The sequence below is a fragment of the Leptonychotes weddellii genome, chromosome 14, assembly GCF_054177405.1.
Source record: "Leptonychotes weddellii isolate Sample4059 chromosome 14, ASM5417740v2, whole genome shotgun sequence".
In the NCBI taxonomy this organism is placed as follows: domain Eukaryota; kingdom Metazoa; phylum Chordata; class Mammalia; order Carnivora; family Phocidae; genus Leptonychotes; species Leptonychotes weddellii.
In genome coordinates, this window is record NC_138382.1 from 48,902,588 (window position 1) to 48,928,247 (window position 25,660).

Here is a 25,660-nt window from a genome sequence, read left to right on the forward strand (position 1 = left end):
TTTTCCACTGTTCCAGCCAGTCTCCCAGGAGGAGTGGTAATCATATGCCTAATGCTCACAAGATTCCTAGGGGACTGGTGATGAGGCCTTGCTGGTTTGAATGCCTATGAGATTTTCCTATAGGATTTTCAGGTTTTTTCTTGTCTACTTTATTTTATTTTATTTTAGAGAGAGAGAGAGAGAGAGAGAAAGCAGATTGGGGGAGGGGCAGAGGAAGAGGGAGAGAGAAAACCTTAAGCAGGCTCCACACCCTGTGCAGAGACCAAAGTGGGACTCATTCTCTCATTCCTGAGACCATGACCTGAGATGAAATCAAGAGTCAGACGATTAACTGACTGAGCCACCCAGGCACCCCTCTTGTTTTAGTTTGACTTTCTATCCTTCTAGGACAGTGTCCCAAGGAATTGTCTGAGGCACTTGTTAAAAGAGGTAGAGCTCAGTCCTGTATGCGTAACAGATTTGGTTCTGTTTCCTAAGGTGGGGCTTGAAAAAGAATCTTCATTCTAAAATAAGTACTTTAGGTAATTCTGTTGTTCATGGTCCAGATCATGCTTTAAGGAATGTCCCATGCATAGTAAATATCTCTAATTCCTTCAGGGATTTCTCACAGGAAATGGTTTCAAACCCCTCCTCCCTCTGATTTTTTTTATTTGGCAATTAGTAGCTTATGGATTTACTTGCATTTGCTTTGGTTTATGATTTTACTTGATTAATTTATTCTCATATCCAGTTCACATCAGTGAGGGGAAGGTGTTTGGATGAGTTAACTGAGGAATACTTTTTCTGCTTTTTTCTCTCTAGTAGGCTTTGGTAGATTTCTATGGGGATGTTACTTTTATTTTCCTTATCTTTTTATTTAACCTCAGACATAATCTCTATTGACCTCTTCTTATGGCATTTGATGAAGCCATGCTAGCCCACTCGTTCCTGTGCAGCCTCTTTGCTTTGAATTTAACACCCCGGTCAGGAGTGCTATGCTATCAAGGCTTAATTTATAGATTAATTATTTGACATCTCTGAGGCATAAATGGTTAATTTCTGACCTCCTGCAACTTGGAAGAAAAAAATCAGGTGTTTGCCTGAAAGTGGATTATTTACTTGGGACATCTTTTTTTTTTTTTTTTTTTTAAAGATTTTATTTATTTATTTGAGAGAGAGAATGAGATAGAGAGAGAGCATTAGAGGGGGGAGGGTCAGAGAGAGAAGCAGACTCCCTGCTGAGCAGGGAGCCCGACGTGGGACTCGATCCCGGGACTCCAGGATCATGACCTGAGCCGAAGGCAGTCGCTTAACCAACTGAGCCACCCAGGCACCCTTTACTTGGGACATCTTAATAATTTGATGTGATTTGGTAGACAGGACTGAGTTAGATTTGGGTTACTTAGTACAAGCACTACCTAGATGTGATGCTGCTTGAGTTATTTTAACTGTTTCTCTCCTCTGCCTAACCCCTCCTGCCTTTTAAAAAAAAAATACTACCCCTTTTACCTCCTAAAATTTTCCTAAGGCTCAAACGAGCCTGTGACTTGTCCTCAGCCAACAGTGGTGTCATTATCATTATTATTATTATTATTTTTTTTAAAGATTTTACTTATTTATTTGACAGAGAGAGACACAGAGAGAGAGGGAACACAAGCAGGGGGAGTGGGAGAGGGAGAAGCAGACTTCCCCCTGAGCAGGGAGCCGATGTGGGGCTTGATCCCAGGACCCCGGGATCATGACCTGAGCCAAAGGCAGACGCTTAATGACTGAGCCACCCAGGCGCCCAGTGGTGTCATTATTGACTAAGGCCAAATACCGCTTGACTAAGTAGCTAGTGCTTAGGGCTCACGGGACACATGGATATCTTACATAAAGGTTAAGCTCCTTTCTGGGAATTTGAGACTTGTAGGGGTGTTTGTGCTGGCAGGCTAACTTCTAGCCTCTGTATTTGAGAAGTCAATCGTTGAACTTTATTAAGGTTTCTTTACATAGAGAGGACTTTACAGCACAGTTTAGTCACATTTGCAGATTATCAAGAGTAAATTTTACGGCTTGTTTTGACGTCCTCATGCATGTTGATATAATCCTCACATGTAATAAACCCTCAGTAGCACTACAGAATTGTCTTTCAGAATCAGACCTGGCTTTATCTCCTTCCTTATCATGTCCAATCCAGCCTAGCCAACTGGGAATTATTTTCTCTTAAGTGTTAGAATCCGGCATTGGAAGAGAGTGCACTGAACTGAAAGTCAGTATTCTGAAAGTCAGAATACTGTGAACGTCAATTAAAGTGAAAGTCAGCCACTGAAAGTGGCCTGCCACTGACTGGGTGACTTTGAACAAGCCTTCCTTTCTGGGCTTTAGGTTCGCTGTCTGTGGAATGAGGATGCTGAATTGGATGGTCTCTGTGCTCTTTTTCAGCTGTGAAGATTCTGTGATTCTGTTAAGTGTACTGCCATTCTGTGTTCTAAATTTTTTTTTTAATTATTTTTTCTTCCCTCTCAGGCAGATGTTTGGAGTATGGGCATACTCTTATATGTACTTATGTGTGGCTTTCTACCATTTGATGATGATAATGTCATGGCTTTGTACAAGAAGATTATGGTGAGTATAACAACGCATAGAATTTCAGTGTAAAAGTTCTATACTGCATACTATTTGCTTCTATCCATAAAAGTACAAAAACAAGCAAAAGTAATGTGTGCTTTTAGAAGTCAAGATAGTGGTTATGCTTTGGAGGAGGGAATGATTGGAAGAGGGGTGTGGGGTGGTTCTGTTCTGTTTCTTGATCTGGGTGCTAGTTATACTTGTATATTCAGTTTTTGAAAACTTGTCCAGGTGTACCCTCATAATATGTATACTGTTCTGTGTGTATATTATACTGCTTCAGTAAATAGCTCAGCGAGACAATAACAAATGGGGAACTAAACATGTGAGATGATTTTTTGGCTAAGAGTTTTTATTTTGTATCCTGAAATGATGCCTTAGTAATTTACTGGGTTAAATCACATTCTCCTATTGAATTCTGGTAAAATAAGAGAAACTGTTTCTTTTTGAAGGTAACATTTGGCTTTAAGGTTTAATAAAACTACAGTTAAGAGTACTGTTAGCTTTGTTAAAATCCTATCTATCAGAGACAGGAAGCAGATTTGTGGTTGTGGGGGTTGGGGATGGAGTGGCAGTGGGGGAGTGACTGCTAATGGATATAGGGTTTATTTTTGGGGTGCTGAGAGCATTGTGGAATTATATAGTGGTAATGATTGCACAACTTTGTGAATATACTAAAAACTACTGAACCGTACACTTTAAAAGGGTGAATTTTAAGTTATGTGAATTATATTCAATTAAAAAAATCCCCAAAATCACATATAGCAAGGAAAACAGTAAAATTCTTTTTAAAGATTCCATGTTCAAAGCAAGTTAACACAAGAAGATATGTAAAGAGTAAGGAAGAGCACCGCTTTGTGTCCCTAGCAAACCAGTCAGACCAGCAGAGCAGCTTCTCTCCATGTAGTTTGAATTCAGTTCTCTTGAACAAATATTTCTAAAGGTCGTCTTTGTATGAGATACTGGAAGGCATGAACAAGGATCTGTGAAACTTCATCATTGTCCACCAGGGCCTGATTTCTTGTTGGAGACAGATACAGGGCTTTCAAAAAAGGGTTGAGGTGCTTCAGAAAGGGATGTGGGAGAGAGCATGCTGTTAGTGTGAGCAAAGACAGAAGATGGGGGAAGCATGGGGGAAGATGGAAAAAGCGTGGGGGAAAATGGTCAGACGTTTTCTGTGGCTGGACCACTGGGTCTCTAGCACCCTTTTGGGAGGGAGACTACCTAAATCAACTGTCATTCTTGGGACGTGGTACACCGAGTTGAAAGTGGTAATCCCAGTTGGCTGATTTTTTGCTCTATAGATTAAGTTTAAGGGCACTGAGTTCAATCTTCAATTTTTAAATTTATTTGACTTAATACTCATTTCCTATATCCCACCTTGGAAAAACCTTTATAATCCATGCCCAAATGACAAAGAGTAGTTTTGGGAAGAGATGGAATGGTAGTAGTTCCAACTCTTTGAAGGCTAAGGAGCTCTGATTCTGCAGTCAAATGGAAGTCGGTTCACAGTAGCTGTTCACACTGCTTTGGGGAACTGTGTGGGCCCGTGCTTCTCCTTGGGAAGCAGAGATAGATGGGACGGTGGGCTGGCAGCCGGCTTCCTGGGACTGGCTGCGCAGGTAGCCAACAGCCTGTATTTCCTCCTCTCCCTTCTCAGGAAGCTTTCCCTAAGCTTTGCAGGGTAGCAGTGTTTGCTTTCGCTCTGCTTGCTCACTGGGACCGCAGTTTCTGACTACATAGAGCCGCACCCTACTCTGTCGTACAGGACAGAGTAGCGTTAGGATCGCTTTATAGCTTCAGCTTTGCTTAAAACTCAAGTGCAGTGGGATGGAGGCTGGTCTTGGGCAGCTCAGCAACAATTTTCTAGCTATGCTTTTTAAAAAAAGAATTAGTTTGGGCTCTTCAATAATTCACTCTTTTTGCTACTCTTTTCTGTAAAGTAGTAGAGCTATGTTTCTCGTTCTGAGAGTAATTTTAGTATTGTAAGCTACTAGTATATTTTACCCCACTCTTTTTTTTGGAATTCCATGCCAGAGAAATAAACTGACAGACAAATTTCTCCTAAGATGAACTAGAATTAGATCTGTTAGGTGGTATAGCACGGAATCTTATACCATTTAAAATTCTAGAAAGACAATGTGGGGACACATAATCATAGAAATTCGCTGTTGGAAAGGATCTTACAAATCATGTTTTCTCACCTCTGCTTCTTGTTTCATATTTAAATCTTGACTAAAACATCTGCCTTGGCTATGTCCATGTAATTTCTCTGCATATTAGCATCATTTGGGGTGCTTTAAAATATATTGGGTACAGCCCTCAGAGCAATTAAATCAGAATCTCATTGGTATTTTTAAAATCCCAGGATCTCTGCTTTCTGTCTGTGGACAGAATATGGCAAATTACTGAGCCTTTCTGAGTCTTAGTTTCTTCCTCTGTAAAATGGATGGAATGATAGTTTTTACAATATAGAGTTGTTATGATTCAGTGAGTTAAGCCTTGCACAGCATTTAGAGTAGTGCTCAATAAATGTTTGCTATTATTATTCACACACGTGTCTAAATTTGGTTTGCCAGTATTTTGTCCAGGACTTAAAATTTGTTCAGAGATTAATATGTACTTTCTTTTCTTAAACTGTTTTATTTGTTTGTTTGTTTTTGGCTTCAGGATTTTACTAGCCACATAAAGTTAATTGAAGGGTATTCTTCCTTTTGCTGTTTCGTTAAACTGAACTCCTGATCATCCCAAATGAGTTTCAGGAGTTCAGTTTTGGACACAAAGATTGTGCCCATTTTGTCCAATTTCTCAAAGTTATTAGTATAAGATTATTTACCAGTGTCAAAGTATAATATCAGATTTTTATGTATTTTTTTCAGATTATACGTATATAAGGAATTTTCTATTGTATCTCTTTATGCTATTCCCTTTCCAATTTTTTCACACACACGTGAGTGGAAATTTCCTGAAGTTATGGCTATGCTAGGGTCAAAATGACTGTCAGTATAATTGGAGCTAGGATTGACATTCTTTTGTGAACACGGAGACTTCTGAGATACTTGACTTCTTGATGATGAGTATATGGGAATCTTAGTAAGACATTATGCTGTAAAAGATCACTATAATAACTGTATCCAGGAAAAGTTTTGAATATTCACCTTGGCCATGCAAAGGCTCAGTAAAGATGTCTGACTTTGAAGAGTCTAACTTCCATATACCCCGTGGATATCCACCTGGTAAAACAAAATGAGGTACTGTATGCATTTACCAACTATAAACTTTGATTTTAGAATAATTATATCTCAGGGGCGCCTGGGTGGCTCAGATAGTTAAGCGTCTGCCTTCAGCTCAGGTCATGATCCCAGGGTCCTGGGATCGAGCCCCACATCGGGCTCCTGGCTCAGCGAGGAGCCTGCTTCTCCCTCTGCCTCTGCCTCTCTCCCTGCTCATGCTTTCTCTCTCTCTCTCTGTATCTCTGTGTCTCAAATGAATAAATAAAATCTTTTAAAAAAAAAATAAAAAAAAAAAAGAATAATTATATCTCTTTCTTATAGTGATGATTAGACAGGCTGTAATCTTTGATTTGCAATGTTAAAATGTAATCCACATGTAGGAAGACTACTTGGCAGGAGGACGTGTGTTCATCTCTCCCAAGTAATACCGAGGCAGTAGGGACAAGTTAAACAGAAGGGGTGGGTGGACCAGGGGTTGAGGATGGGATATATTGTTGTCTTATCCTATTGGAAATAGTAGTTGATCGGTCAGGAAATTGTTCTACCAACTCTGACTCATGAGTTAGTAGCATGATGCACAGTTCTTACAGATGTGTGAATAGCTAGGAATCTGTGCTGAGGTTAAAACTTCAGTCAGTCTTCTTGGCCAGGTGATATAGAGGTTGGCAAACTGTGGCCTACCAACCAAATCTGGCCTACCACCTGTTGTTTAAATAAAATTTTATTGGAACATAGCCATACCTGTTTGTTTATGTGTCGTCTGCGGCTGCTTTTGCACAACAGTTGGTGGAGTTAAGTAGTTGTGACAGAGATTGTATGGCCCACAAAACCAAAAATATTTACTATCTGTTCCTTTTCAGAAAAAGTTTGCTAACTCCTGGCTTAGTGTTCGTGATCTGTAGTAGAATGATCCTCCCCAGAGCCTGCCTTCTCCCTTTCTAGAATATTGGTCTAAAATACCCAGGCTTGTAGTTCATCAAGAAACTGACATTCAGTTAATTGTTTTTATAATGAAAAACAGAGAATGTATGGTAAAAAGCTAAAACGTTCCTAAGGAGTATATAAAAAAAAGAAAGCCCCCAAACAAAAAAACTTCCTGCTCACCTAACCCTCTGTTTTCTTCCAAAGAAACTATTTAGAAATTTCTTTTATACATTTGTAGGAATTACCTGTACTTATACAAACCTTTATGTATCTGTATATATCCTTTGGGACTGTATAATCCACACAGTGAATGGACTTCACCCCCTTCTCCTTTCCTCCTTTTTATTTTATTTATTTTTAAATATTTTATTTATTATTTATTTTAGAGAGCGAGCGAGCACGGGTGGGCAGAGGGAGAGGGAGAATCTCAAGCAGACTCTGCACTGAGCACGGAGCCTGATGCAGGGCTCAATCTCACAATCCTGAGATCATGACTTGAGCTGAAACCAAGAGTCTGACGCCCAGATGACTGAGCCACCCAGGCGCAGCCCCCTCCTCCTTTTAAAATTAATTAATTAATTAATTAATTTTTAAAGCTTTTATTTATTTATTTGAGAGAGAGAGAGAGAGAACGACAGAGATAGCGAGAGAGAGAGAGCAGGATCCAGGAGGAGAGGTAGAAACATGCTCCCACTGAGCAGGGAGCCTGATGTGGGACTCGATCCCAGGACCCTGGGATCATGACCTGAGCCGAAGGCAGACACTTAACCGGCTGAGCCACCCAGGCGCCCCTCCTTTTTAAATTTAATGCTTTACTTTGACTATTGTTTCATATCGGTACATAGCAACATGTATAGATTTTCATTGTTTTTTTAAATGGCTGCATAGTATTTATTGTGAAATTTCTTGTATTCCAAGTTTGTGTACATCATTTTTAAAAATTAATTTTTAATTACACAATTACATAAGTAGTGCATAAAAATATTCTCTGTATAAAGAATTAAAACACTACAGATAACTGGAGTTCTCTTGACCTCTCACATAGGTAATTACTATTATCACTTTGGTTCTTTTGGAACTTTTATTTGTATTTGTAGTATTTTGTATTTTTTCTTAACATAAATGGTATCATACTAATATAATTCTGTATCTGTCTTTCTTACTCAACAGTATGTGCCATTGTACATATAACATTAGCTCATTTTTACAAATAGTTTATATAGCCATTTTCTTATTGAATATTTTAGGTTATCTTCTAATTTTTTCACTAATATTTAAGTGATGCTCAGTGAGCATCCCTGTGCATATCTTCTTGGACGTATGTACCAAGTAGTAGAATTGCTGGATCCTAGGGTGTAACATTTGAAAAATTAACAGATATTGTCAAATTGTGCTCCAGCATTTTTTTCCACATTATACTCCCAGCAGCAGTGTATGAGAATGGCTGTTTCACCACACTGTCTTTTACATTGTTATTTACAAAAATTTTGGATCTTGGTCAATTGAATGGGTAAAAATGGCATCTGAAAATGGGATCTGAGGGGCACCTGGGTGGCTCAGTTGGTTAAGCGACTGCCTTCGGCTCAGGTCATGATCCCAGGGTCCTGCGCATCGGGCTCCCTGCTCAGCCAGAAGCCTACTTCTCTCTCTCCCACTCCCCCTACTTGTGTTCCCTCTCTCGCTGTGTGTGTGTCTCTCTCTCTCTCTGTCAATTAAATAAATAAATAAAATCTTAAAAAAAAATGAAAATGGGATCTGATTTTTTAAAAATTTATGGCATCTGATGTGTTCTTCATGTGTCTTTAATAATTTGAGTTTGAACTTACTTTAAATGTGTGTGTATGTATATATATATATGCCTATATATATATAAAGTTTATTTCTTCTTCTGCATACTGCCTGTTCATGGCATTTGCTCATTAAAAAAAAACTTTTTCTTTTTTTTCTTTTTTAAAGATTTTATTTATTTATTTGACACAGAGAGAGACAGCGAGAGAGAGAGAGAACACAAGCAGGGGGAGTGGGAGAGGGAGAAGCAGGCTTCCCGCTGAGCAGGGAGCCCGATGCAGGGCTCGATCCCAGGACCCTGGGATCATGGCCTGAGCTGAAGGCAGACGCTTAACGACTGAGCCACCCAGGCGCCCCCCCAAAAATCTTTTTCTTATTAAATTATAAGAATGCTTCTACAATAAGGAATAATAATTACTATCATTTATTGAGTATTTACTATGTGCCAAGTGTTGCTCTATGCATTCTACATGGATTAGCTCAATTTAATCCACACAATAGTCCGTTGAGGTAGGTGCTGTAATCATACCCTTTTTAAAGATGAGAAAAATGAAGCAGAGAGAGGGAAAATAATTTGCCTGAAGTTATTCAACAATTATTGACTCAGTTGGGATTTGAACTCAGGGTGTCTGCATCCAGAGGCTGTATTCCTAACCACCATGTCATAGAGCATCCCAAGGAAATTAACGTTTTGTCCTGTGTGTTAAAATCTGTATATTTCAGGGTTTTTTTTTTTTTTTTAAGATTTTATTTATCTGTTTGTCAGAAAGACAGAGAGAGAGAGCACAAGCAGTGGGGAGGGGTAGAAGGAGAGGCAGGACCCTGGGATCATGACCTGAGCTAAAGGAAGCCGCTTAACTGCCTGAGATACCCAGGTATCCCTATATTTTTCAGTTTTTTTCCTTCATGCTTTTTTCTAGTATTGTTAACTTTTTTTTTAAGATTTTATTGTTAAGTAATCTACACCCAACATGGGGCTCGAACTCAAAACCCTGAGTGTGAGGAGTTGTACATTCCACCAACTGAGCCAGCCAGGCACCCCAATACTTTTAAATTTTTTAAATACTAATTTTTTGATCTACTAGAAATTAATATTGGTGTAAGAAGTAATAGAGACCCAGCTTTTTTCTTTTTCAGTATAATTTTTATTTTTATTTATTTATTTATTTTTAAAGATTTTTTAAATTTTTATTTATTTGACAGAGCACAAGCAGGGGGAGCTGCAGGCAGAGGGAGAGGGAGAAGCAGACCTCCTGCTGAGCATGGAGCCCATTGTGGGGCTCAATCCCAGGACCCTGGGATCATGACATGAGCCAAAGGCAGTTGCTTAACCAACTGAGGCACCCAGGCACCCCAGTACAATTTTTATTTTAAAATAGTTTTAGATTTACAGGAAAGTTGCAAAGATAGTACAGTATTCCCATATATCCCTCACCCAGTTTTTCCTATTATTAACATCTCACATTACTATGGTAGTTTGTTACAACTAAAGAACCGTCATTGGTACATTAATATTAACTAAATTCTGTACTTTATTCCTGTTTCATTAGTTTTTCTCTAATGTCCTTTTCTATTCTAGGATTCTCTCAGGATACCATATTATATTTAGTTGTCATATCTTCTTAGCTCTCTCTGATCTGTGATAATTTCTAGGGATCTTTTATTTTTAAATAAATAATTGCTTATTTATTCTTAAATAAGTAATTGGTTGTCCCAGGACTGCTTATTCAATAATCCTTCATTTTCCCATTGATTTGAAAGGATGGTTTTATTATATATTAAATTTCTACATTTACATATTTCTTTTTCTGGGCTTTTTATTTTATTGTACTTATCCTTTTGTCTATTCTTGTCTGATACATAATTGTTTTAGTTGCTGTATCTTTTATTTACTTATTCATGAGAGACAGAGATTTTATTTATTTATTCATGAGAGACAGAGAGAGAGAGAGAGAGGCAGAGGCAGAAGCAGGCTCCCAAGGAGCAGGGAGCCCAATGCGGAACTCGATCCCAGGACCCTGAGATCATGACCTGAGCTGAAGGCAGACACTTAACCATCTGAGCCACCCAGGCGCCCTTAGTTGCTGTATCTTTATTATACCATTTATTTTATGTCTGGTAGAATTAGTCTTTTCTTATTATTCTGTTTTTCCTCTAGAATTTTTCTGGCTATTCTGTTATGACTTTTTTCCCTGGTGTACTGTTTAAATGGAATGTTTGGAAAGCTAATGGGTCCATAATTTGATGGAATAAAGTCTATTACATTTTAAAAAGGGATGATTTGGTAACATATCTGTGGTATTAATAATGGAAAATGAATGAGCCAGGATTGCTGACCTGGCCTTGGGTGTTCTTTCAGTTGTATGAAATTCTAGCCCTTTCAGAGGGTCTTTATTTTCATAGCCTAGAAACACACTTGTTTACTGCTTGTCCATGTTATTTCTTTTTTTTTTTTTTTAAGATTTTATTTATTTATTTGACAGAGAGAGACACAGCGAGAGAAGGAATACAAGCAGGGGGAGTTGGAATGGGAGAAGCAGGGGGCGCCTGGGTGGCTCAGTTGGTTAAGCGACTGCCTTCGGCTCAGGTCATGATCCTGGAGTCCTGGGATCGAGTCCCGCATCGGGCTCCCTGCTCAGCGGGGAGCCTGCTTCTCCCTCTGACCCTCCCCCCTCTCATGTGCTCTCTCATTCTCTCTCTCTCAAATAAATAAATAAAATCTTTAAAAAAAAAAGAATGGGAGAAGCAGGTTTCCCGCTGAGCAGGGAGCCTGATGCGGGGCTTGATCCCAGGACCCCGGGATCATGACCTGAGCCAAAGGCAGACGCTTAACGACTGAGCCACCCAGGCACCCCCATGTTTTTATTTCTTAATTCTTTGTGTGTTTGTGAGTGTTATTAGTGCTTTCTTTTTCTTTTGAAAAACACTAGTATTAAATTATAGTACATCTTTGTAATAGAATATTCTACAGCTGTACAAATAAACGAGGAAGTTCTTTAAATACTGATATGAATGATATCCAAGATAGATTGTTGGGGGAAAAAGCAAGGTTAGAACAGTATGTGTAGCGTTCTGTTATTTTTGTAAAAATGAAAGAAAGGGAGGCATATTTGTATTACTTACTCACACATAGAAAGGGACACAGGTAGTAGTTGCTGTTCCTTTTGGGGAGAGAAATTGGGAGAGAGGAATGGAAGGGAAGACTTTTCATTCTATGCTCTTTTAAATTTTGAATCATGTAAAATTTTTACTTCTTGCCTAATTGTTCTAGCTAGGACTTCCAGTACTATGTTGAATGGAAGTGGTGAGAGTGGCCATTCTTGTCTTGTTCCTGATCTTGCAGGAAAAGCTTTCAGCCTTTCCCCATTGAGTGTGGCGTTAGCTATGGATTTTTCATTTACGGGTTTTATTATATTGAGGTAGTTTCCTCTTATTTCTAGTTTATTGAGTGTTTTTATCATGAAAGGGTTTTGATTTCTGTCAAATGCCTTTTCTGCATCAGCTGACATGGTCATGTGTTTTTTCCTCTTTCATTCTGTTAATGTGGTATATCACATGTATTCATTTGTGTATGTTGAACTTTTCTTGCATTCAGGAACAAATCTGACTTGGTGATGGTGTATAATTCTTTTAGTAGGCCGTTGAATTTGGTTTGCTAGTATTAAGTTTTTAAAAAGTGGAATGATGAAGTTCTTTGTGAGTTTTAAACCCCTAAAACTGCTGTGGGAAGTGGGGGGATGACTTCTCCAGTGAAGTCTGAGTCTGTTGGTAACAGTGGAGTTGTATGTATGTATGTATGTATGCTGAAGTCTCTTCTGTCTAGAGCGTCTGCATCAATCTTTTTGTTGTTGATTTTTTTTTTTTAGGTTTTTTAGGTTATCTTTATACCCATCGTGGAGCTCGAACTCATAACCCTGAGATCAAGAGTCACACGCTTCACTGACTGAGCCAGCCAGGCGCCCCTTGTTGATTTTTTGTGCTTTTTTTCCCCCTACTCCTCTTTTTTTTTTTTCCTTCCAAGGAGATAGAACATTCTGAAATGTGTATGCTTTGTATTTTCATGACCCTTTCATGTGGAGTCTCAGAAAAAATAAAATGTTTGCTGGCACAGATATTCTTATTCTGTTGTTACAAAAGTAGTACTTAACATTCATGAGCTTCTCTTGTCAGATTCTAAGTGGCGTAGTTACTATTATGGTACCCCTCTTATAGATGAGGAATCTAAGGGGCAGACACCTTAAATAACTTACTCAGAGTCTTTTGGCTAGTAAGTGGCAGAGAGATTTGAACTCAGCTTGTCAAGCTCAGAGCTAGTTCTCATAACCATCCTGAAATACTGTTTCTCAACTTTGTAGTTACTAGTCTCAAGAGAATCATAGACTCCTCGGTGGGAAAGTGACCCCTACCCCAAACTTCTTTTCGTGTCCATTCACTTGGGAATATTTTCAGACACCTCAACTTGTCAAATTTATCAAGACTACAAGTTAATTCTCCTAATTCATATTATTGTGCATCAGCTTTTTTACTCACTTTAGGTGTCACTCCTGGCAGAGCAACTTAGGTGGGTCCTCATTTTCTTCAGTAGTGTTAGGGCCTTGCAGTCATCAGTCATTTCAAGGTCCATTCCAGCTCTGAGTAGCTGTAAGTTGTCTGACTTCTCTTTGTTCACATTTGGGTTCCTTTGTTTGTTTCAGCCTAGCATTTCTGTTGAAATTTTGAATCTTGATTCTGCTCCCATGAAATATCAGCTGTCTCTCCCAGCATTGTGCCACTTTGCATGTTTCTTAAATATCTCTAATCCAAGTTGTCAATTAAAAAACTGAATAGAATAGGTGTTTTGAGAATTGGGTTTTGGTCTCTATCAGGTACACTTAACCAAGGTTTTGTGGTCTTATCCACAAAGATAAACTGAGTGACTGTTAATGCCTTACGGAAATTGAACTACATTAGATCCTTGGTGTTCCTCATTTACTGGCTTAACTTTAAGCTTTGCTTTTTCTTTTTTTTAACCTGTCTGGACCTAGGTTTCCATACTGCCTATTTGCCTTCACTTGCTGTTACTTCAAGTTCATATTCATATGGCAGCCATGGAATCAATGCCCTTGATTATTAATATATTATTTCTCCAATACAAGGTGAATGTACCAACATACAATCTTCAGTGTTCTCTACATTTATTTGTTTGTATCCTTTGTGGGGTATTTCGATATTTTTGGTAAATCAGATATTTATGCAGTGGAATGAATATGGTAGAAAATATCTAATTCTTGTTCAGTAGAGATTTAACCTTCCTAATTAATATTATTTACCAATACTGTAGATTCTTTGTTTCTCCTACTCTGAATTTCATTTTTTAGTTTTTCATGTATTTGCAAGTTGAAAATTGATTCAAATTAGGACTTTTATGCATTATTGTGGAATTTAATTTCACACATTATAGATTTTGAAATTTATTGTAATCTTGGCTCAGAACTATTGTTCCGAGGCGCAGTGTAATACAGTCTGCTGGTTGAATCTAATTAAGGTGTCGTATCACTTGCATGCAGTATGTATCTTTGCCTAGAATGTTCTAAAATTCCTCACTTGGGAATAACACTTCCTTCAGTTCTTCTTGGTCTGATTGAAAAACCCAGCAATATTTGACACACAGTATGTAACTCTTGTTTAAGAGGCAGACTGTGTTTATCTTTTGCATTTGTTGACTATTTTAACCAAAATGCTCAATCACAGTTTCTAGCATGATTACCAACAGATTGGGTATTAATCTTATTAATGTCACCTATATTCATTTACCATCACTGCATTTAAAGACAAGCATGACTGTACTCCGGTTCTGGGTACACAAATATTAAGGAAGTATAAATAATTTTAGTAAATGAAAGTTGAATAGCTTGCAAGTAAAATTGCTTTCTAACAAGTGTAATTTATAATTTTAAAGAAAATTGGCACATTATCTTTTTATGAGATTATATTTTACAATTACTGAGTTGACTATATACTGTAATTATCTGTTGGAGAGATCGCCTGCCTTTCTTAGCTTTCAAGCTCTCTAGAACTCCCAGGATTGTCTTGCTTAGCCCACAGGGTTTTTTTTCCCCCCTCCTGCTTGGTTTCTCTCTCTATTACCCATTTCTCGCTCTCATTTGCAAGGTAATCGTCCCTTAAATAAACAAGAATTCTCTAAAGACTGAGCAGAAACCAGGGTTAAGTTGCACAGCCCTGGTTGACAGAGGGCCTTTTATGGAGATGCTCTTCCCCAACAGAATTGCTTGTTTCAAGGTCTTTTCCATTAGATCTTTGGGTATACTTCCAATATTGAAATAAGGAGCCTTTCTCCCCATTTACCTCTAGGCTTTCTTAGACTTTCCAGCACAGTTCAACAGAAAAAGTACCGTATATCTCTTCTAGTCCCATGTCCACCTCTTTTTTGCTCTGTAACAATGTTTTTCAACTTTGGCACTATGACATTTTGGACTGGATAATTCTATGTTATGGGAGCTGTCCTATGCATTGTAGGATGTTTAGCAGCATTCCTGCCCTGTTACACTAGTTGCCAGTAGTAGCTCCCAAGTCATGACAATAAAAAATGTCTCCAGTTGCTAAGAGAGTAGATCTTAAAAGTTTTCATCACAAGAAAAACACTAAGCGAACAAAACTTGTAAATATGTGTAGTGATGGATACGCACTAAACTTACTGTGGTAATCATTTCATAATATATACATATAATAAATCCTTTGTTGCACACATAAAAAGGTCTCCAGACACTGCTAGATGTGTACTGGGAAACAAAATCACTCCCAGCTGAGAACTAGTGCCTTATAATATTGAACAAGTGCTTGATTTCCCTGGCTGAGACTTAGTTTCCTCGTCTCTGTAATGTGGTTAATAATCCTTGCTTACGGCACAGGATAAAATATTTGTGCAAGTGTTTTGTGTATTTTAAAGTATTATGTACAAGTAAGAGGTTGGGTTAAGCCTGGCAGTAGAACTCAGCTCTGAATTCTATTACTGTCAGTATCTCAGTGCAGAGAGTGAAGCTGAGGATGTCGGGCCTTGGTGATGGGTCACAGGCCTCCTGACTTACTGTAGATGGTACTCTACAGGGCTGTTCTGTCCAAACAGGGAAAGTGGGTGGGTACACTTTAGGATGTAATGGGAGCAGGGCTTGACTAGATGGTATGTTCCTTACCAGGCAGTCCTGAGGCAGCTGCAATGGGGGCATAGCTCCATTGGGAGGACATGTGGCATTCCTCAGAATGACTCTAGCTTTTCTTACAGTACTGAGCATTTAGCATTCTGGCATGCATGGTTTTGGCTAACATACCCATCTCTGGTCTGTTACTATTTTGGGCATCCCTCTCTCCCACCTCTTTCTTTCAGATTCAACAAACATTTGTTGTCTCTTACGTGCAGGGCATTGTATTGAGTGCTTTCACGTACTCTGTTTTATTCCTTTTAGAATTCTCTCGGTGGAATTACTTGTTTTACAGATAGCAACAATAGTAATAGTAATAGTAGCATTAGTCATAGAGGCAGCAGTAATAGAACTAACATGTGGAGTTCTTACTTTGTGCCTGGCACTGTGCTCAGTGCTTTATATGTATTAAATCACTGAATCCTAGCATAGTAGGTACTATTATTTTGCTTCTTTGTACAGATGAGGAAACTGAGGCACAGTGTGATTCAATAGCTCATCCACATGACTAGGAAGTGGTAGATTCTGGATTTGAATCTAGGAAATTTGTCTCCAGAGACTGCTGTCTTAGGAAACAGGTCCAGAGTCATTAAGTAACTTGTACAAGTTCATGGAGCTACTAAGAAGCAGGCTGGGATTCACACGTAATGTTGACTCCAGTCCATCACTCTTTCCAGTGTGCAAGGACCATGCTTCTCATTGACCCATTTTTGCCTCTTTCTGGCTAGGATAGCTTCGGTGGTGCTAACTTAATGGGGGAACTTAGGCTAGCCCGGTAGGGGGATCTATTAGAAGATACATCATGAATTCAAGATGGGATGATAAAAGGGGTGATAAAATGAGGCAAAGAGGAACGTCTGGTGGAGCTTTTCTTATTCAGTACTTTGTCCTGATTATTTCTTTTTACATCTGGTTTCTGTAGAATACTGCTTCTTTTAGTTAAGAGTACTTTTGTCTTGGATGGTACTTTCTGAATTTGAAGGCATAACATTTCTTTTATTTTGATAGATCTGGTGATGGGCCTATTGTCTGTGTTGCAGCAGACCAGAAAGGGCTAGAACCTAGACTTATCCTTGGGGTGGGCAGGTGCTGGTGGGAGAGACCAGAAAGGGCTAGAACCTAGACTTATCCTTGGGGTGGGCAGGTGCTGGTGGGAGAGAGGTATGTGAGGAGTTAAACCCTTATAGATGGTGTATTAGTTTCCTAGGGTGGTTGTAACAAAGTGTACTATAAGGCAGTGCCTTAAACAACAAAAATTCATTCTCTCACATTTCTGGAGGCTAGAAGTCCAAGTCAGGTGTCGGTCGGGCCATGTTCTCTCTGAAGGCTCTGGGGGAGAATCCTTCTTTGCCTCTTTCTAGTTTCTGGTGTTTGCTGGCAATCCTTGGAAAGCGTTGAATTGTAGTTGCATCACTCCAGTCTCTGCCTCTGTCTTCACATGGCTTACTTCCCTGTGTTTGTGTCCCTGTGTCCCAATTTCCCTCCTTTTAAAGGACACCAGTCATATTGAATTTAGGGCCCACCCCTACTCAGTATGACCTCATCTTAACTTGATTACATCTGCAAAAGACTCTATTTCCAAATAAGAATGCATTCACACGTTCTGGGTGGACATGCATTTGGGACTGCACCCAGTGCAGATGGTGTCCAAAGAGTAAGCAGCAAAAGGCTCCACTATCAGCATGAGGGGAGACTCCCAGAGTTCGTAGGGATTCTGACCAGTGAATGAAACATGACAGAGGACACTGTAGGTACAGGTTGTGATTGCAGATTCAGGTAGGTCATAACCATTTGATCAGTGTAAGCAGGTAGGAGAGTCCTTACCCCAGGCCGGTCTCTGCTTTCTCTGGGACTCTGGCAAAAGCAAGCCAAACTGTTTGAGAGAGCAGGCAAATGGTCAGGTTGCTAAGAAAGAGAAGAAGTTAAGAGACCCAGGATTTGAATGATGAGAGGCCTTGATCTCAGGAGTAAGGAGAAGCTCAGATAGGAGGGTGGGGCCAACTAGGTCAGGACCAGTCAAACAGCAACTGTGACTTACTGCTCAGGCCCAGAGAGTTGGTTGAAGCATCTAAAAATGCCCCCTTTCTAGGGATAGGCCTGCACAGAGCAAGGAGAAGTGAATTAAAGGCTTTCTCACTGTAATTCACTTTCCAGCACTGGCTAGTATTAAGGTGCACTGGCAAGGTGTAAATAAGAGCGGGCTCTCTGGATGATATTGAGTGCTCTGGATAAAGGAGATTGAAAAATTTAATAATATTAAATGTTATTTGTAAGTGAAAGAAAGCTGTTGCCCTTTCTGGGAAACACTGTGTAGGCCAGCCTCTCTGCTCTCATCAGAGAGGCTGAGTCAGAGATTGAGTTGTTTTGACATTGACACCTTTTCTTTTTAAATTTATTGCTTGATAACACTTCTTTGGAACTCTGCTTATTTCTTTAACATAATCAAAATCCAAACTGCCATGTAGTCCTAGGACTCTGAGCAATCCATATGTGTTTGTTTCTCTCCTCGCCTTGGAACTGGGCTGATTTCTGTGAGAATGATGTCCTAGACAGTTTATAAGAACAGAGAACCCCAATGCTTGGGCTAGTCGATGGCTTCTCCATCTACCTGTCTCCACCCTTCTAGCCTTCTTTAACTGCTGTAGGTTTTATGCATGCACGCATGTGTCCATGTGTGCTTATCCTTGTCTCCCTGGACCTATATTCTATTTCTGACTCAGGAGCCTTATTCAGTGCCTTTTGTCTTCCATCATTAGTTTTGGGGACCCTCTGGAATTTGCCAGCAGACTATGTTCCTTCGTTCCCACAGTTATCACAAAGAATTCTGTGATGAATGTTACTGTTCATATATTTTTATATGCCAAATTATTTGCTTAGGATAAATTGCTGAAGTGAAATTGCTGGATCAAAGATACGTGATTTTGAATGTTTTTTATGTGTATTTCTAAATTATTCTCCAGGAAAGCTTATATTCTCTAGTTGTATATATAAGCACTCTTGTCCCTGAACTCTTATTAACACTGGATAATGTTTTTAAGTTTGTCAGTTTGATAGACAACAGATGGTATCGTATTTTTGTTTAAATGAATTACTTTTTTATTACTAGATTAGTTGGACACACTTTATGTTTATGGCCATTTAAAAGTTCTTGTTTTGGAAATTATCCATGAATATTCTTTGTTCATTTTCTTTTGGTGTGTTTGCTTTTCATCCCATTCCTTTATTTACTACACAAATATTAATTGAATACCTTTTATATGCTAGGGCCAGACACTGTTCTTGGAAAACAGTACTGACAAAATCCCTGTGATTAAGGAGCTTATGTTTATTGTAGTAAGGCAGAAAATAAATAAGTAAATATGTAATATGATGAGTGGGGATAAGGTATGAAAGGGAGGTAAAGAATGATTGTGGGGGATGCTATGTTATAAAAGCAGTCATGGGAGGCCTCACTGATACCACTAGTGTATAGTGGAGACCTGAAGATTAAGGTCAAAGCTCTGCTGGTGTTTGGGGAAAGCATTATAAGGCAGAAGAAACAAACAGTGCAAAGGCCCTGAGGTTGGACTGTGTTTGACATGTGACTGTAGTTTGGTGAATGAGGGGAAGAGTTAGGAGGTGAGTCTGAGAGGTAGCAAGGAGTTGGGTGGTTGTGGGGATATGGAACATGCATGCAGGGCCTTGGAACCAGAATAAGGTATTTGGACATTATTCTGAGTGATCTGGGGAAGCATTGGAGAGTTTTGAGTGGTGAAGTGGCATGACCTGAACCGATGTTTCAAGAGAACATGGGTGGTGGTGAGTGGAGACTAGCCTGGGGGTTGGGGAGGGTCAGTAGTGGAATCTGGAACATCAGGTAGGAGTCTCTTGCAATATGCCAGATGGGAGATGGTAGTGGCATGGTGGAAATAGTGACAAGTGGTTCTGGATAGATTTTTAACGTAGAACCAATAGATTTTGCTGATGGATCAGGTGTGAGGTTCTGAGAGAGAGAGGAATTAAAGATGACTCTGTTTTCTGGCCATTAGTAGAGATGGGGGAAAATGTGGGCAGCACAGGTTGGCTGGTTGTGAAATTTTAGTGATTTATAAGAGCTTTTTATGTGATGAAGTTTATTAATATTTAGTCATTTAGGTGGAAAAATTTTCTTTCCTCTGTTTTTAGTTAACTTTGTTAGTGCTGTTTGCTATATAGAAATGTCAACTAGTCTTTATAGTTTTTGGGTTTGCTGTCATGTTTAGAAAAATTCTAAAAATAATCACCTCTTCTTTACTTAAGTACTCTATGGTTTTGTATTTCCATTCCCTCTTTAATCTGGATGAAATTAATTTTGGTATAAACTGAATTAAAGTTCAATCTTAATTGATTGAACTTTCAATAATTAACCTGTTATCCTAGCACCATTAAACAATTTGTTCTTTGTTAAGAGAAATGGTTGTATCATTTCCTCTGAATTGTGAAAGAGGGGTATGTGGTAGGTTGCGTAAAAAGGTATGCTATTACGTATTAGTGTTTAACAAGCCTCTGGTTTTGTCTTTGGTTGATGACTCGGTAACTATAATTTCTGAGTATCCTAGATTGTAAACATTTGTCTCCTGAACCTCTTCCATTCCCAAAACATGTACTTGACTTAGAAAATGGCCTGCATCAGTTCTCCCTCAGTGATTGTGAATTCTGTCCTATGGATGCTATGTAACCTGTTTTTAACCACAGCCTATGTCCTGCCACCAAATGTGTTTTCTGCTACTTCATTTTGTCAACTGATAATTGTTCTGAGATAATAAACTAAAATTTGCTTTAGCAATATGAAAATTGACTACAGTGTGTACTGGCTGTCATTTATTCACATTACAGATCCCAAAGCCCTCCACACTTATGTATTCCAGTCATATTCTCTGTGCTCTAGTCCTTCTCTGATATGTGGATAATGTAGAGGTGACGATATGTAATTTGTTGGATTTTCTTCTTTAGGGCAAAAAATATGTTTCTTATGTTGTTAATAATGTTTACCAAATCTTATATTTGGGTTAAGTCTTCAAGCTTGGAAGTAAACCTCCAGCATTTTGTCATCTTAGAAATTGATGCCAAGGCTGATTGAACCTAAATCTCTTAAATGTTTCTTGTTTTTTGTAGAGAGGGAAATATGAGGTTCCTAAGTGGCTCTCTTCCAGTAGCATTCTGCTTCTTCAACAAATGCTACAGGTAAACTTTGTTATTTACTTTTTAAATAATAGAAGTCTACTGCAGTTGTTTGATCCAACCCTAAGATGACTGTGGTCCTGCTTCATTTGGAGGACAGTGCTGTTTTTCTATTACCTTAACAAAATTCCATTCATTATATCTACCACCCTTCTCTAGATGCTGTCTTAATTGTGTTGCAAATGCATTTTCTTTCATACCTCTACCATATGTCTTTGCTGATGTGGTTTTCCTTCCTTTTTTTTGAGTATCGTGTGTTTTCTCTGACCAGCTCTTGCTCTACACTCTTCCCCTTTCTTGCTCCCACTCTTGCATGTTAAGTGTAGAGTAGACAGGGAGTACATGCTTGAATGAGCTGATGGATAATCGAGTGGACCCCATGACCTCATGCAATGGTTCTCAAACTGTAGCATGTATCAAGATTGCCACATGGGCTTGTTAAAACACAGATTGCTGGGTGCCACCCCGAGAGTTCCCGATTCAATAGATCTGGGGCAGGACTAGGGGATTTCCCTTTCTAACAAGCTTCCGGATGTTGCTGATGCTGCTGGTCTTGGTACCACACTTTGAGAACCACTGATTTAGGGGAATGGCCTCTGAGGGCTAAAGGTAGGAGTGCTGAAATCTAGGTACCTACCCTGCCAATCGGTAGGCATGCCACCTAACCTGGTTCTGATTTGTCAAATGGGGATTCTGAACCTGGCCTCACTGCTATGTAGTGTTATGAGGATAAAATGAGATAAATAGGAAACACTTTGAAAATATGAGTACCTTATTAGTGCAATTTTTTTTTCCATTATTATGTATTCAGAGTATCTTCCAGTTTTCCCATCTGTTAACCCATCTCCAATTTTTATTCAGAATTTACCTCAGGCTCACCCACCTTGATTAAGTAGGGCCAGACCACCAAATCTCCATAATGAGATTGAAAACACCTCATCCTTTCTTCTAAACTCCAAAAAACTTAATTTTTGTTGATTAATTTTCCTCTCCTCACATTTGAAAATTACAAATGGAAAAGAAAGGTGTGCTTTTCAACTTGTTCTATGTGATTGTAAGCTCATCGGAGGTAGAGATTGCATATTCACTATGAAGGCCCTGCATTGTGGCTACTTGAATATTAAATTGGTGAATATTTCCTGTGAATAGGTTTTCCAGCAAAGACTATTACATCATACAATAGATTGACTGAACTTCATGAATAATGTTCATACCAATGAAGTTCATGTTTGTTAAACATTTATCTTCTAAGCGCGTGTTGGTTCCTGTAGTTTTCTTACCTTTATTGCCTTCTTTAAAGAATTTATTCCAAGGCTGTTTTAAGGTCTTTGACAGCATTATTGTGATGATGAAGTTTACATCTGTTCTGATGAATTTTGAGTTCTCAGGAGGAAAGGAGTTCTGTGTTCCCTATTTGAAATGTTAATCTCTAGCTACTTCTCAACGGCCACTAGGTGGACCCAAAGAAACGGATTTCTGTGAAAAATCTATTGAGCCATCCCTGGATCATGCACGATTACAACTGTCCTGTTGAGTGGCAAAGCAAGAAATCTGTAAGTAAAATGAAGTCCAGGAGAATTTTTCACAAAAACTTTGTTTGATCTTTGTGTGGATTCAGGACCTACAGTGATGGTTTAAATATAAAAGAAAATGTAGGGGCGCCTGGGTGACTCAGTCGTTAAGCGTCTGCCTTCGGCTCAGGTCATGATCCCAGGGTCCTGGGATCGAGCCCCGCATCGGGCTTCCTGCTCAGCGGGAAGCCTGCTTCTCCCTCTCCTACTCCCCCTGCTTGTGTTCCCTCTCTCGCTATCTCTTTCTCTGTCAAATAAATAAATAAAATCTTTAAAAAAAAAAAAAGAAAATGTATTTTGTAGACTTTTTTATCAGATTGGGGTTTGTGAGGCTTGTAACCTGATTAATTATACATTTGCCTGTTAATCTCTAGGACAGTGGCTCTTTTATTTTTTATTTTTTATTTTATTTTTTTTATTCTTATGTTAATCCCCATACATTACATCATTAGTTCTAGATGAAGTGTTCCATGATTCATTGTTCGTGCACAACACCCAGTGCTCCATGCAGAACGTGCCCTCCTCAATACCCACCACCAGGCCAACCCATCCTCCCACCCCCCTCCCCTCTAGAACCCTCAGTTTGTTTTTCAGAGTAGGACAGTGGCTCTTAATTTGGGCTGCACATGAGAATCATTGAGACCTTAAAAAAAAAATGCCTGTGCTGATCCCAGAACAATTAGTGGTTAATTTTAAAAGCTTCCAGGTATTTCTTACATGTAGTCAGGATTGTGAACAGTGCTCTGGAAATCACAGGCAAGTCGCTTAACTTTGCCAAATCTATTTGTTTGTCTGTAAAAAGTAGATTAACAGTTCTGTCTACTTCCCAGAGGAGTTATGAAGTTATAACGGTTCTCAAACTTTTAAGTCTGAGGACTCCTTTACACTCTTAATATTTGTTTATTGATTCATTTAAAAGTAACAGTAGTAAACCTATTACATTTTATCTCAAGTTAATTTTTTCCTGAAAAATAACTTTAAAAATAAATTTAATGAGAGGAGTAGCATCTTTTCAAATTCCTTTAAAGTCTAGCTTGATAGAAGACACTAGGATCTCATGTGCTTCTGTATTCTGTTTTGATATGTTGTTTGATTAAAGTATATGAAGAAAAAGCAGCCTCACACAGATATGTACTAGGAAAATGGATTAACACCTTAAGAGCTTTTTAAGATAATTAGGGATATTCTGTGATAGTCCATTAATACTTGACAAATAGTGGTTTCTTAAGGGTTAGTTGCTTGTGGAATCAATGAAGTTATTGTACTCTATTACATTAAAATCCATTGGTCTTTCCATTGGATCTCTTCCCCACGTAACATTATGAATTGGTCATTTGGAAAATACTGTTTCGCTGAGTTATTCAGATGTTCCAAAAGTTAACACCTTTCATTATACATTAGAAAAAAACCCTCACATTCGTTAAAGTCACTATTGATCTCATTAGAAGAGTCTTTAAGAATTGGAAAACTGTAAAAAAAAAAAAGAATTGGAAAGCTGTTAAACTAATGGTGGCAGGTACAAATTTTCCAAAATCCTAATTTTCTTTTTAAAAATTTATTTCTTTAGGTGGGGAGGGGCAGAGGGAGAGGGAGAGAGAGTCTTAAGCAGACTCCACGCTGAGCACAGAGCCTAACGCAGGGCTCGATCTCAGGACCCCAAGATCACGACCTGAGCTGAAACCAGGAGTCGGACACTTTAACTGACTGAGTCACCCAGGTGCCTCCCAAAATCATAATTTTTGGTTGAAAGTCCAAATTATATCATTAGCAACAAATACTGTCAGTTTGTTTTCCTTTAAGTGACAAGTTCCTTTTGTTCATTTTTGAGAAAATGCTAAATACCCAAGTGTAAATATATTTTGTCTTTCAATTGAAAATGGCATTTCAGGAAGAAAACAGGTGATTCAACTTATAACTCAGTCACACAGGTGCTTCTCCTCTAAATGGCCACCATATTTTGGTGTGCAGAAGTGCTTTCTGCATGCTTCCCACTTTGTCACACAGAATATCAAAAACACGTGTCCTGGGGCACCTGGGTGTCTCAGTTGTTAAGCGTCTGCCTTCGGCTCAGGTCATGATCCCAGGGTCCTGGGATGGAGCCCCGCATCGGGCTCCCTCCTTGGCAGGGAGCCTGCTTCTCCCTCTCCCGCTCCCCCTGCTTGTGTTCCTTCTCTTGTTGTCTCTCTCTCTGTCAAATAAATAAATAAAATCTTAAAAAAAAAAATGTGTCCTGAGTGGCCAAGGCTTAATAAAATTAGTACTTTTTACTACATCAATGATATTCTTAATTGAAACTAGCTTAAAAAATTTTTCTTTGAACTGTAAGTGCATGACCAAGAATATGGTATCCTAATATAGTTTTGTGTCACTGCTTTGATTCATACTAAGGCACCAGCAGTGTTACTCATCATTGCATTTGCACCATCACCACAAATGTTAACATTGTGAAAAATGAAAAACAGTATTATTATAAAAATAGGTTTGATCTTGGAGATCCTCAGGGCTCTGTGGACTATACCGTGAGAACTGGTCTAATATATATGTATGAAAAAACTGTAAACAGTCCTATATGAGTTTAAGCAGTTCTTTAAATAATTATTCTTGCATTAATGTTTAAATTTCTCTTTTTTTTAACAAATGGCAACTTGAACTTAGCAAAAGTGTGAATGTTACTAAAGGATATGTATATTTTGGTATTAGTTAACTATTACTGTGTAAAATGAAATCTCAGAATTTAGTGACTTAAAACAATAATAACTTATAATTCAGTGGACCAGCAATTTGGGCTGCCTCAACTGGGCAGTTCTTGTGCAGGCCTTATCTGGAGTCGTCATGTGACTGCAGTCATGCGGTGACTTTATCGTAGCGGGATGTAGCTGTTTGTACCATCTGTCTGTTGGGCTACATTGCTGCAGGCTAGTCTGGGCTTCTTGAAATCCCGCCTGGATTCCAAAAGAGGCAAGAAAGTGGGCAAATTCTAATCCTTCATTTTTCAAGCATTTTTCAAGTCTGCTCGCATCATGTTTGCTAATAGCCCATTCACCAAAGCAAACCACATGGCAGAGCCTGGAACCACTGTGAAAGGTGTGTCCTTCTAAGTCAATACAATTCATATCCCTAAAATATAGATAAGGAAATCAAGAAATGAAAAGTAACAATT

The 25,660-nt window shown here is 38.8% G+C and overlaps 2 protein-coding genes across 7 annotated transcripts in view; one reads left to right on the forward strand and one right to left on the reverse strand.

The window, feature by feature from the left end:
• GNE (glucosamine (UDP-N-acetyl)-2-epimerase/N-acetylmannosamine kinase) overlaps positions 1-25,660 on the reverse strand; it is a 326,114-nt gene that overhangs the window by 225,258 nt on the left and 75,196 nt on the right. The gene's annotated exons all lie outside the window — the stretch shown is intronic.
• Positions 1-25,660, forward strand: part of MELK (maternal embryonic leucine zipper kinase) — an 88,773-nt gene that overhangs the window by 22,708 nt on the left and 40,405 nt on the right. For 5 of the 6 annotated variants that reach the window (XM_081803172.1, XM_006729116.3, XM_081803170.1 and 2 more), the window contains 3 exons: positions 2,488-2,586; positions 20,864-20,932; positions 22,384-22,482. In XM_081803172.1, coding sequence (XP_081659298.1) covers positions 2,488-2,586; positions 20,864-20,932; positions 22,384-22,482 — 267 coding nt within the window. The remainder of the gene's footprint in view (positions 1-2,487; positions 2,587-20,863; positions 20,933-22,383; positions 22,483-25,660) is intronic. The other variant, XM_081803171.1, reaches the window with a different exon arrangement.